This window comes from Polypterus senegalus, chromosome 12 (assembly GCF_016835505.1).
Source record: "Polypterus senegalus isolate Bchr_013 chromosome 12, ASM1683550v1, whole genome shotgun sequence".
Classification (NCBI taxonomy): Eukaryota; Metazoa; Chordata; class Cladistia; order Polypteriformes; family Polypteridae; genus Polypterus; species Polypterus senegalus.
The window spans coordinates 65996943-66010013 of record NC_053165.1 but is presented as its reverse complement, the minus strand read 5'-3'; the positions used below and the strand labels follow the sequence as shown (position 1 = coordinate 66010013).

Here is a 13071-nt window from a genome sequence, read left to right as displayed (position 1 = left end):
AAAGCTATGGCTCCAAAATGGTGAAGATGTACATATTGCAAATTATGTGGGCAAACATTTGACATGAAGAATATGGGTGACACTGTGCTGACAAGCCAAATGAAACGTAAAAAAGACATTGGCGATGATAATGGCTGCGAGAGTAACAATATACTGTAGTTGGTGTCCTTCTCAGTTCATCTGCTGCTAACACCGTGACGTTTAGCTTAACCTCCACAGGCAGTGAAACAGCTGAGATAACATAGACAGCAGTGTCTTAACAGTGATACACTATTTGCTGAAGTGTCGGTGACATTGAAAGTGACATGTTTTCTACCCACATAAAATCATTTTTCTGTGACAGCAAACGTTTCTAGTGTTGAAACATAATTCACCTTTTCTGTTTCTTGAAGAGTTACTTTTTATTTTATACCACTGCTTGAATTTGAACTATTTGATATGTCCCATGACAAACTTGTAGTAAAAAAGTTGATTGTGTTGGTTTGGTCATGTGCAGAGGAGAGAGGCTGGGTATACTGGGAGAAGGATGTTAAGGATACAGCTGCCAGGGAAAAGGAAAAGAGGAAGGCCTAAGAGAAGGTCATGCAGGTGATGGGTGTGACAGAACAAGATGACGAGGACAGAAAGATATGGAAGAAGATGATCCGCTGTGGCGACCCCAAATGGGAGCAGCTGAAAGAAGATGAGGAAGAAGTTAAAAAAAGAAAGAAGATCTCTGCAAAGGCACAAGCTTGTTCATAGTAATCACCGCCCTTGTCAAAGTCCTGCTCTGTTTCTTCTTGATTCTTGGTTGGAGTCTGAATTACTGTGGACTCGCACCTCAAAGCGTCTTCGCTCACATGTTTGTACTGGTGTGAACTGCTGGTGGTCAGTCACAAACCTGCAACGTCTGCCTCAGTGCTCTAATAGGAGATCTTCTTTTGTCAGCCACAGAGGGGTTTTCTGAATACTGTGAGCGGAGCACTTCCTGTTTCTCTCAGTCTGCCTCCACGTTTTCTGTGCACTTACATGACAGTTCAGTGCTGGCGGTCAGCCTCGAACCTGTAATGTCTGCTGATTAACCGCCGGCAATTCACCACAGTGCAAATCTGTAAACTGAGATGCTTTGTGATGCGAGTCCACAGGCCATCTAAACTTTTTTCTGCCCTACTACCCCGGTCAAGTCATCTCCAGATCCATAGGTTTTCCCTTCAAAAAGTTATGATGTGCTACTTTTTTTTTTTTATAGACAAACATTAACATTGTACTGCTTTTAATCAGGGAATCACAACACCACCTATAGATATAGTTCAGGATTTTGAGCACAGTGTTATAATAAATAAATAAATAACATGGGTAGAATGTGTACTTTTTAGGAGAATGCTCGTCACACACCTGGCCTTGCTTCTGGTTATCCTAGTTATTTTTGTACTCCTTTCCCACACGCCTCACTGTTACTGTCTCTCATCTTCTCCCCTCCTCAATGTGTTTTTCTTCCTACCTTGGATCTTTCTTGTTTGGCCTTGACAGTAAGTAGCTTTCTATACCAAGGATGGATATTTCAGTTGATGTTAAATTTTAATATCCTAACCTGCTTCTCAAAGCAAAACGCTGCCACTTCTTATAACATTCCCATGCACTTGCTTAGCCACTCTAGCTGCTCTGCTGCTCATGAGGAGCTCCCTCTTGGGATTTCTAATCAAAAACGGTCATGACGATGATGCTGGAGGGCTGCTTGAAAAAATAGAGCTTTCACAGAAAGCAGATGTGACTTCGATATATTAGAGCATTTGCCAATTTGGCTCTCTGCTGTCATGCTTTTCATTTTTCAGGGTTTTTCTTTTGAACGTTCAAATGCTGGTTTACTTACTGATACTGAATGGCTTTGTTACGTATGCACATTTCAAAATTATACCACTTCTTTTTTATCACCATGTCCAAGGGTATGAGTTGCCTGAAAACATCTGCAGCCAACAAACAGCACTGTCTCCTTGCAGTCTCAGAGAGACGTGTACACTTGATGTATTTAAAGAGACATGGGCTGTCTAGTCTGTTAGTCTAGTCTAGTTAGAGAAAGCCTCCTGCTCAGCTCTCTAGTAACTTTTTAATCAGGCCACATACTATGTGATTACACTGTTCTTTAGCCTGAGGCACACTCTCCACTTATTACTGAGAAACTTACCTTCTGGGTTTCAATCACAAATCAATGACAAGAAAAAATGCAGGCTGAAAAGTAAAAACATGTGCTGCATTCAATTTTAATGTGCTATTCCAACTCCCAGTAGGCTACATTTTTACAAACTGTAACAGGAAGAAAAATAAAACCACTAATAAAAAAATATGTCTTTGATTGTAGTTAAGCTGCCACCAACATTTTTTTCTTTCTCAACCATTCCTGAGCTTTTGAACTGCTAGTTACAAGTTAATAGAAGCACCACTAGATAAGTTAGCAACACTTGTTGAGGGCCTGAGCCACAACTAGATCAGCGACATTCCTGGGCTCAAAGAAGATATTTTGTCTAGCAAAGGTTTCTTCTGCAGTTGTTGAAATGCACAAATCTTTTCTTTTCTCTGCCACTCTTTCCCAGGAGAGTGCTGTCCTTCTCTTCTACCGACTGCATCTTGAGTCTTTTTTTGACTCAGACCCGGGAGTACTTCCTGTGCCTCAGCACTATAATGAGGAAGCACTTTCGGGTCACAGAGAACCTCCATATGACAGAGGAGCCCCCTCTTAACAGCATCCTCTACACTAGAGGGATGCTGTCACCCTTCCTTTGTCCTCCCAAACAGAAAAGGGAATAGCAACCATCCTGGCCTGGATGTGCTTCACTCTGCTCTGTCTGTCCATCCATGACCTGCAAGCCAGGTACGGTAACACTGCTTATCCCAGTTGATGTTCCAGTCTTCCATTATCTTTATCACAAGGTAAATCCTCTCCTTCTCTCCTTTTGGATTGCGCAGTTTGAAAATGTAGTTATGGACATTAACACTTCATGAATCAGCGAACTGCACAGTTTGTTTTTCGTGCTGCTGTACTGTTGCCTTCTTTAATGACACTACATTTCATTCTTAAAATGTAGTAATAGTTCAACCAGTGAACAACACCAGACATTCATTTTACATTTACTTATTTGATTGATGCTTTTAACCAAGGCGACTTACAGCATTTGAGAGAGAGGCTATCAGTTCCATTTTCAATTGGAGCACAAGCAGGTCAAGTGTCAGTAGTGGGATTTGAACCCACATGCTCTAAATTCCCAATGGCTGCTTTGATCAGAGTATATTTTCCTTTTTTTTTTGTTTAATGTTACTTACAAAAAATGGAAACTTCAGTTAAATATAAGATGGGAAAGGAAAAAAAAAAAACAAATTTTCCCCAACACCAATAAATAAAATGTAAATCCTACATTATAGAGTCTTGTTTGTCTTTTACTGCCTTTGTTTAAGAAAGAGAAAGACGGTGACTTCTAGGTTCAGGCTGGCATCGCGCCAGAGGCAGTGTTGTGAAATGCTGAGATAACATCTCCTCCTCCTCCTCATTTGCCTTCTTATCTGGAGAGGCCCACTTAAAGGGTAGAATGTAATAATCAGGGTACGGAAGTAAAAGCAAAGGATGAAAAGTCTGAAGAGTGGAAGTAGCTGGGCAGACTCTGCATGGGCACATTGGGCCATACTGGTTTAGGTGTTTTACATAACAACTCGATAAACAGTTACACATGCAGACTAGATAGAATGTCTTTTGGCTGTGAACGTTGTTAGGTGCGTCTTTATTAAAATAGTTGAACATTTAAATACAGCTGTGGTTTAGTAGCCTTTACCTCAGAGTCTGCCATATTGCTCCATAGTTTCCCCTCTATGCTTCATTTGGTGTTTTGTGTTCTTATGGCGGGCGGAGACACTTTTTTTTTCATGTTTTTCTTCTCTCTCTGTTTTTCCTCATCTCCTCTATGTACACACAGTGCAAGAGGTAAATTACACATTCAGTGCTTAGGCAGAAGAAGTGTAAAACATATTTTGTTTTTGAAGCATTTTTTTTTCATCTTTGTGTATACTTTATTTAGTGTGATGTTTTTCTGTTAATAAATTATAACAAACCACCACATAAATTTCCTTTTCACACATGATAAAATTTCATCCTGTCCTTGAGATTTGTAGAAAGTAAGGTACTTTCTAATAAAATTGTATAGTAAAAGTTGCTACTCCTCATTATGATACCATTGTGGACCAGTTTATTGCAACAAGTGGTCATTTGATATTTCCAGAAATAGGATTGGTGATTTTTGAATATTTTAAATACTAGAGTACCAAGCAAAACCGGTACAAATTGCCAGAAAACAATGCAAACTGTGTCACTGCTGTGCTGACTTTGTTCAGTCAGTAGCAGGAAAAGCCACTTCACTGTAACAGGTGCTTAAGGCAAAGTGCAAAATTTCCAAATTACAACTTGAGGTTAAAGATAAACTGTCACGAGCAGCCACTCCAAAGTTTAAAATGTCGTGATGGCAAGAATTTGCCCGGCCTAGATATGATTCAGAGAGGCACACTCCCAAGGGTAATTGATTTTAAAGGTGCCTGGCATCTTTTGAAGAGACTTATATGATCACTAAAAGCGTGCCTTTGACATACGCCATCACAGTAGCTCTTACCACCTTTAAAGCCAGAGAAATCAATGCAGGAAGTGATTTCAAAGAGCTCAACATGAAGTTCATTTTGACTTATCTGATTGCTTGTGTACATTTGCCACTCACTAATGACGAAAGTGTTTGAATATATATGGCAGTGAGACTGCTCATGGTGAGTTTCTCAGGTGCATTGCAGGTTAAATAAATACAAACGTAATGTAAGAGGCACGGGAGAGCAGTGACTTAACTGTAACAACATATGTGTCAGGAAGACTGCGTGAGGCAGGTGTGGCAGTAAAGTGTCTCTTTGGCTTGGCTAACCTCTGGTATGGCCATGCACTGGGGATAGGAAACAAAGTCATAGATTTGCTTTGGACTGCTGACTGGGCAAAGTGAACTGGTAGCAATGCAAAATAAAGCAACTGGGAGGCTTCGGCACTTGGAGTTCACTGTTTACCCCACTGACTCAAGCTGGCAGTGCTGAGGGCTCAGAGATCTGCTTCAGTGATTGAGAAGACTCGTGATCTTTACAGCAATATCTGCTTGTTCATTGATACAGACTAGAGTCTTAATTAACTACTGTAAACAGTAAAATGCAGTATGTTGTCACCAGAGGTTCATGAGGAGCTGTTTGACTACAAGTGATGGCGGAAATGTTTGTAAACGTATCCTATAACTCGCTTGCAGTTCAGGTTCAAATGCTAATATATTAATTTCATTAACTATCCATCCATCCATCCATTATCCAACCCGCTATATCCTAACTACAGGGTCACGGGGGTCAGCTGGAGCCAATCTTTACCAACACAGGGCACAAGGGCAGGAAACAAACCCCAGGCAGGGTGCCGGCCCACCGCATTAATTAACTATGATAGTCTTTTCTTCACAATTTTAGACTTTTTTTTTTTGCTGGAGAATAGATGTGGCTTGTTCTTTTATTATTAAGTCTTAATAAGCACATATGATAGAGAAAATTAACTGAATTATTATTATTTTTTTTTTTTTTTTTTACACAAAGTTAAAAAGAGTGATTGGTAGCTGGACTATTCTTCATTTCTTCTGTAAGCTGGTTTTAAGTTTTTGCTAGTGTTTCTCCTTATTGAGCAGCATTTAAATGTGAAGTGTAGGGTCAAGGGCCTGGGTGAAATATCTGGAAATCTCTGCCCGGCAATGTCTGTACCTGTACCTACTGTGCTAAATTGTGAAAATGGATACACAGTTTGTGGATCCGGCATGTAAACGTCCTGTGAAACTTGACCATTCTGCTGTGTGTGACAACGCAGGTTATGAAATGTACAAGTTTACGACATTTAGTTCAGTACAGCGGACACCCTTAAGCTTTTGTTTTGTATGAATGTGAAAATGCCATGGACTCCAAAGCACATAAAGAAGAGCACTGTTTCCCCATTCCCAAGTGGCTGTTTGCCACTTGCTTCACGGCCTATCTCAGCATGTTGTGATGGTAAAACAAGCCGTGTGTTCAGGTGGCAGTTGATGAATTAAGACAGTGTATGGCGCGTGTCAGGTGGAAACTACAATTTATGTATCTGTCAGTAACAGAAGAACGGTGCAATTGTACTCATCGTGGAGTCCTTACTTCTTCATGCTTGCATTATACTCTCATTCTTAGTTTTGTTTCTATCATTTCTGTATTTGAAATTAGGATATATTGTGCAAAAAATGTCTTTGTCTGAATTTGGATTAAGAAATGGAATGACAATTGCAGTAAACAGTTGACCACCACTGCTTACCAGCTGTTTTTCTTTCTGACACTGGTAGTTGCAGACTACACTAACACACGGCTTTCAAGATTGCTGCCTCATTACTTACCTTGGAGTGTCATCTTTAAACATTGTAACAGTTCAGTTTGGTAAATGTGCATGAATCTCACACTCTTTAACCTGAGAATCTTCTGTTTTCAGTATTTTAGGAAGGGGCTGATGAAGTGAAATTGTGGTAAATAAATGGAATGCTTTCTAGTAGCTTTGTATTCAGTTGTACATTCAGTGTTAAGAGTCTGGAATTCTGATCAGTTTTGTAGGGTTGTTGTCCATTATTTCATGACGGTGTGTGAGCCGTTGATAAATATAAATATTGGGAGGATCCCTGATGTCTCCTAGGTGGAAATTAAGTCACCTTCTGTTAATGTCAATCTGTGCAGCTCCCATAACTCAGGGGAGTTACTCTTCCATTTGGGAAAAGGGGGAAAAAAACACAATTTATTTTCAATTGCAGTCTTTTGTGTTTGGATATGTTCTTATTTTTGTTTACCAAAGGTATTATAATTTGTCATCTTTACTAACTAAATAACATCTGAGAAACATTCATGATCAAATATTCACTATCATTACTCAGCTATGTTATATGTGTTGGAGATGGTGGCACAGGAGATAGAGCTGGAGGTGGCAGAGTTAAAGATGCTAAGATTTGTATTGGGTGTGACGGGGATGGACAGGATTAGAAATGAGGACATTAGAGGGTCAGCTCAAGTTGGACGGTTGGGAGACACAGTCAGAGAGGTGAGATTGTGTTGGTTTGGACATGTGCAAAGAAGAGATGCTGGGTATATTAGGAGAAGGATGTTAAGGATAGAGCTGATAGGCAAGAGGAACAGAGGAAGGCCTAAGAGAAGGTTTATGGATGTGGTGAGAGAGGACATGCCGTTGATGGAGTGGACAGAAAGATATGGAAGAAGATGATCTGCTGTGGCGACCCCTAATGAGAGCAGCTGAAAGAAGAAGAAGAAGATTACTCAGTTTTTACCTTTTTCTGTTTAAATTGGTGGCTATATTCCTGGCTCCCAAATTTTCCCCCATTTAAAATAAAATAAAAGCTGTCTAAATTGACACCTTTTATAAAGGTATCATTCAGAATCTTACCATCCTTTTTTCTTAATAGCTGCCTTTCAAATATGGAGGCCATTTCAGACATTTGATAGTAAATTCATGTGTGTGTATTAAAGGTTTCTTTTTTTGGCAGTTCAAGATCAAGTAAGGTTCCCAAGAATCTACCCACTGGGATATTTGTTAACAAGCCATAAAATTACAATCTTGTGCATGCAGTATAGCATGACATAAATGTTCTAACTCTAATATGAATGATTTCATCATAAGGTATTTCAAGCAATAGTAACAGGCTGCAGTGACTTTGTGGGGATCCTCTACTCCTTAATTCAGTACTACTTTGATATGGAAAACATATTAATCCATGTATGAATAAGCAAATCAGACTGAATTCTGATAATTTTTCAAACTTTATATATTATAGCAACTTTTAAGTGCCATGAAAACCCGAATGTTGATCAAACCAACTTTCATAGACTTTAATTGGCATAATTGTGCCAAGCTGGATTTAACTGTACAATACTTGCACACAAACTCCTTTAAAAAAACCATCAGCTTTGAGACCTTTTTTGTCAAAAGTATATTGTGTGTTTCTTGCTGACTAATTTGTTTTATCCATTCCCAAATATATAAAGAGGCAGCACTCTTGTTAGTGTAAACAGGCCCATAGATACAGTTACTCAAATCATTTTTGTTGTAAATTGACATCACCAACCTCTTTGAGCAGTTTACTTGTGTAGTTTTTATCTTTCCCAACTTTCACATCCACCTGCCATATCTAATTTTTTTTTGTTTTTCAGGAAGCGGGAATGCTGGATTATCACATCCATTCCAGAGATTACGGTTCATTTGTGACTCTTTCAGGCATGCCTCAACCTCATAGACGAAGACCATCTTTACTACCTGAATTCCAGCCTGGCAAAGAAAGGTTGGTGTTAGTGTTTGTTGCAAAATGTATAAAGGAAGTTTCTTAATATTATTAAATGTTTTGAAGTGCTCTGAGTATGCACAAACAGTTCTCTTTGAGGGTTAGGTTTTTTATATGTCATCTATGTTGACTGTTATTGCGTGAACACCCTCTATGTGACATACATTTAAAGAATTTAGAGAATGCTCCCAAGTACTACTGATTGTAAAATTTACTTTTCTTGAGAGGGGTCGAGCCATTCTATCTTGTCCTCTAATATTAACAAAGGCAGTTTACCCATGGAACTGCCCCCTACTGGTTGTATATCACTCTTTTCACTGTAGTAGTAGTACAGGAGGACAACATTTTTCTGACATGCAGCAGTCAAATGAGGAGGAGCAGTCTGTTCACCTTATTGGGCGGGTGTACCTAACAAAATGGCCATTGAGTGAACAGCATTCTTGTTTTGAAATGTTAATTATGTAGCATTTGGTGCACGTCATTTTAGATTTTTTGATAGTTTTGTTTATTTGCTTTTTATACATGATATGTTTCAACTAACAGGCAGTTTGCTCTAAAACTGTAACTGTTTCAGAATGAATGAAGGTTTTTTTTTTAGGTTACTGTATTGGCCCCATACAGTATGGGTCCTCCTGATATTTCTGGGCCAGGACACCTTTTGTTTGTGATCTACAAGTTCCCCTATTTTTATCATTCCTCTTGACAGAGCATTCATTCTCCTGGGAGTGACATAGCACTCTGTGGTTGAAACCTGAATTCATATCCCTTCCTGATTAATGTTTATGTAGGCAAAACTTTGTCTTTCTTCCAAGTCTGCACAAATTGTCTTTGCATGCTGCGGTTTTCTCACAATTAACCAAACACATGTAAGTAACGTCTGTTTGTAGTTCTGACTTTGTTTTCTGCATGGGTACCAAGTGTCCAGTTTGGTCAAAAGCTTCAGAACACCTCAGTTTTTCTTCAGATCTAATCAATTGAAATGCAATGAATGACCTGAAATGGTGAAAAGGTAAGAAGTAAACTGCCAGAGGTTTAAATGTAAATTTTATGTTCTCAAAAAAATAAAGGAGATTTCAGAATATTACAAATGGGTCTTCTTCAGGGAGCAACTAATAGGTTTCAACCTACAGATGTTCTGCAGCAATTAAAGTAAACTAGGCCTTGCAAGTTGAAGCAAACAATCTGCACAGGTGTCCAAACTTCTGTTGATTACTTAAAAACCCTCAGTCTGTCTTAAAGCAGACTTGGAACAGACTGTGCTACTACACCCTCTGAAGTACTACCTGGACAATATTCCAGGGATAATGGCAAGAAAAACAGGAGTTAATAAATGAAATGAGACAGAGCATTATCACCCTTAGAAGTGTAGGCCTGTCACTACGAGAAAGTGTCAGTAAGTCCGGCAGTGTCCTACACAATCCAAAGACAGTTGGAAACTGGAAGAAACTCTGACAGGAAGAGATCTGGCAGAACCAAAGTCACAGCCAAATGAGAAGACAAGTTTCTGAGCGTCACCAGCTTATGAGGTCACAGGCGCTTCACAGCATAGCAGCTTCAAGCACAGCTTAACAGTGCAGGTCAAAAAAAATAAAATAAAACAGAGGATAGTTTGTGCAGTCTGCAGTAGTCCATAGCTAGTATATCAATGCCCTATTTTGTCCTTTAAGAAATGGCTTTCTTACTGCTACTCACCCTGTCAAACCTGCAGCACAAAGATAGTTTCTGGCTTTCTGCAAGACTAAATTGAAATAAACAGGTTAAAAAATTAATGGATGGGCAAGTAGGGTTTGTGTGTTATGGGAATTTGATGATATATAACTGTACATGAATTTAGAATGTTTCATCTAAAGATTCACATTTTTTTTTTTAGCTGAGCAAAAACAATGATAACGACAGTCACTCGGTTCCTATGAATTTTTGTAATGTTTGTACATTGAACTCTCTTCCAATGCAAATATCTTGCTTGTTTCTTAGAAGCACCTCTTTTGAAGACAGCAGGCAAAGGTTTATTTTTCTCTGAACGTTTATATAAACCCGTATGCATTATCTTTTAATTTGTGTGAGGCATCAAGATATCCTTGTGTATTGAGGCCACTCCCCCGACCCCCAGCATTCCCTCACCCCCCCCTGTCTCAGTGCAGTTATCAAATGCAGTCATGCGTGGGCTGTGTGGCTCAGATTGATAATGTGCTTGAGCACAGGCCAAGGTGTTATGTAAGAGAGTGGCACACATGAAGATGAGAGAGGAAAAGACTGGAAAGAGGCGACAGTTGATAAAGAAAATGATTTAGCCTTGAACTGCAAGTGTCGGATTAGCATTCAGCCAGCTATTTAGAAGGAATGCATGGTTAGGCAAATGCCTGAAGAGGGAGGTTCATGATTTTTCCTTGAACTCTGAAACCCTAACATTTAATTTAATTTGATTTAATTCAGGTTTGCCCTAGTAATTGGTGCTCGTTTTTCTAAATTATAGCATGCTGATAGTCCCTGAACCTTTCCTGTTTGTTTTTTAGGGCTCTGCACTGAAAAAGTTAGGATAATATTGATGGGGACTATAGCTAACGTATTTCTAATTTGGGAATTTCCCCTTCCCAAAAACCTTAGGTGGCAGTTTGAACCACACATGTTATGGTACACATTTTGCTTTGGTTGGAGGAGATCATTTTCTAGGTCAAAACTTCATAGCATGAAAGACAACAGGTAGCTTGTTGTCTGTGATGTTTGCAGTTTTATTCTTGGCAAAGTATTTTCCTTTATTTTTTTATCAGTGACTCTTTACACAACCATTGGAATTGTGTTAGTTGTGGCATCTGTTTTTAATCAGAAGGTGTGGTGCCATACTTTATCAAAGGCTTATCTCTGCTTACACAAGTCACAACCTATAATGCCCTGCTGAATTTATGACTCTTATGTTTGTCCACATCCTGTCAGGCTCAATGAAGTGAACTTAAAATATTATGGTAGAAGTAATGCTGCTTGATTCCCAATGCAGGCAGAATGTATATGCAGTCCAAATTAAATTCATGATTTCATGATTAGAATTTGTTGGCAGCATGAAATTATTTTTCAAGGTGAGACATGATGTTAGATTAGCAAGGAAGCTTCTGCTGTAACAGATGACGCAAGCAAGTAACGTTAGTGGGCATATCTATCAAGTGGCACACCTGTCCACCTTCAGCCTTGCCGTGTAATACCAAGGTAGTAAGAAAAGAACAGGCCATCTGCAATAAGGTATTTGTTGTAGCAAGAGAGGCTTTTCTACATTTCCATTGCTATCTATTTTCATAGTTTATACTTTCACTTACTTATACAGTAATCCCTCTTTTATCGCGGCAGATAGGTTCCAAGGCTTGCCGCAATAACTGAATTTCCGCGAAGTAGGGACACCATATTTATTTAATTATTTAACGTGTATTTGGACGTTTTTAAACCCTCCCTGTACTGTTTACAACCCACCCTTTACTCTATTAATAACAGGAACAACTGTTAAGCAATATGAAATCGGTAGATAAGTTTACAGTTACTGTATAGCGAAGTACACGTATCTATATATGATGTGATGACGGTGATGAATATGCTGTGCAGTAAAAATGATGATGATGAAGGTGATGATGACTTTTACTGCGCAGCTGATGACTGTATTTTACGTCTCTTCAGACGGCGGTGCCATTTCCTGGGGCACCTCTTCCACAGTTTCCGAAGGTATATCCGTAGTAGTAGTAGGAACTGGCTCTTTTTTGCGAGGCTGCAAAAACATTGTGATCAGCAGTTGCTGCCGCTGCTTCTTTTTCCGGTCGAAGAGCAGCTTGTAGGCGGTCATGACGTCATCGACCTTGTTGCAAAACTGGACCGATCGAACCACATCGTCGTCCCATTCCTGTGACCGCTCTTGCATATCCTTAGCCAGTCTGAAGCCACAGCCGTGAACGTTCTCCCTTCCTTCAACATATCCAGAAGTTTCACCTTCTCAGCGATCGTCATCATTCTTCGTTGGCGTTTAGGCTCAGCACCAGCCTTGGAAGAAGGAGCATGTTTGGGAACCATTGCAGGGGGTGAAAATTGAAGCGAAGTTCAACACAAAGAAACCACAAAAAAATCACACACAGTACAGTGTAAAGTAAACCGCTCGGCGAGAAAGCTTGAAGCGAAATGGCCGCAACAGAGAGACAAGGGGAGGTGCTGTGGGATCTGGGCATCAGTCAAAGCACCAATCACGGGCCCGATTAGAAAGCGGGAAGCTGTGATTTGTCGTCTCCCTCCCATGTACCAATCACAGCCCGTGTTACAACGCACTTAGTCACCGAACTTGTTTTGTTGTTCTTAGACTAGGAAATGCTACTACCATATTTAAAAACCCGCAAAGTCGTGAATCCACGAAAAGTGAACCGCGAAGTAGCGAGGGATTACTGTATTACATATATATAGATCTTTTAGCAGTAAAGTCTGCAGAAGGCCTTAATGTTGCATGAAAAAGGTGATAGTCAGAGGTGAACCCTTTTTTTTTTGTTGTTGTTTAGAAGATCATGAGCTAGTTGCTATATTCCATGCTTTCAATGTGGATTACTGACTGGCTTAGCCTTTCTGTGTGCCTTTCAGTCTCTTAAATTGTAACAAGTATCCAAGAAAGTGCATTTTGTACAGTCTTTGCCTAGTCTTGAAGAAGTCTTGTACTGTTCATTTCTCATGTGTACTCCTTGAC

General features: G+C 39.6%; 1 protein-coding gene across 6 annotated transcripts in view; it reads left to right on the top strand.

The window, feature by feature from the left end:
- ncor2 (nuclear receptor corepressor 2) overlaps positions 1 to 13071 on the top strand; it is a 313848-nt gene that overhangs the window by 78037 nt on the left and 222740 nt on the right. For all 6 annotated transcript variants that reach the window (XM_039772027.1, XM_039772028.1, XM_039772023.1 and 3 more), the window contains exon 3: positions 8245 to 8372. In XM_039772027.1, the coding sequence (XP_039627961.1) occupies positions 8245 to 8372 (128 nt within the window). The remainder of the gene's footprint in view (positions 1 to 8244; positions 8373 to 13071) is intronic.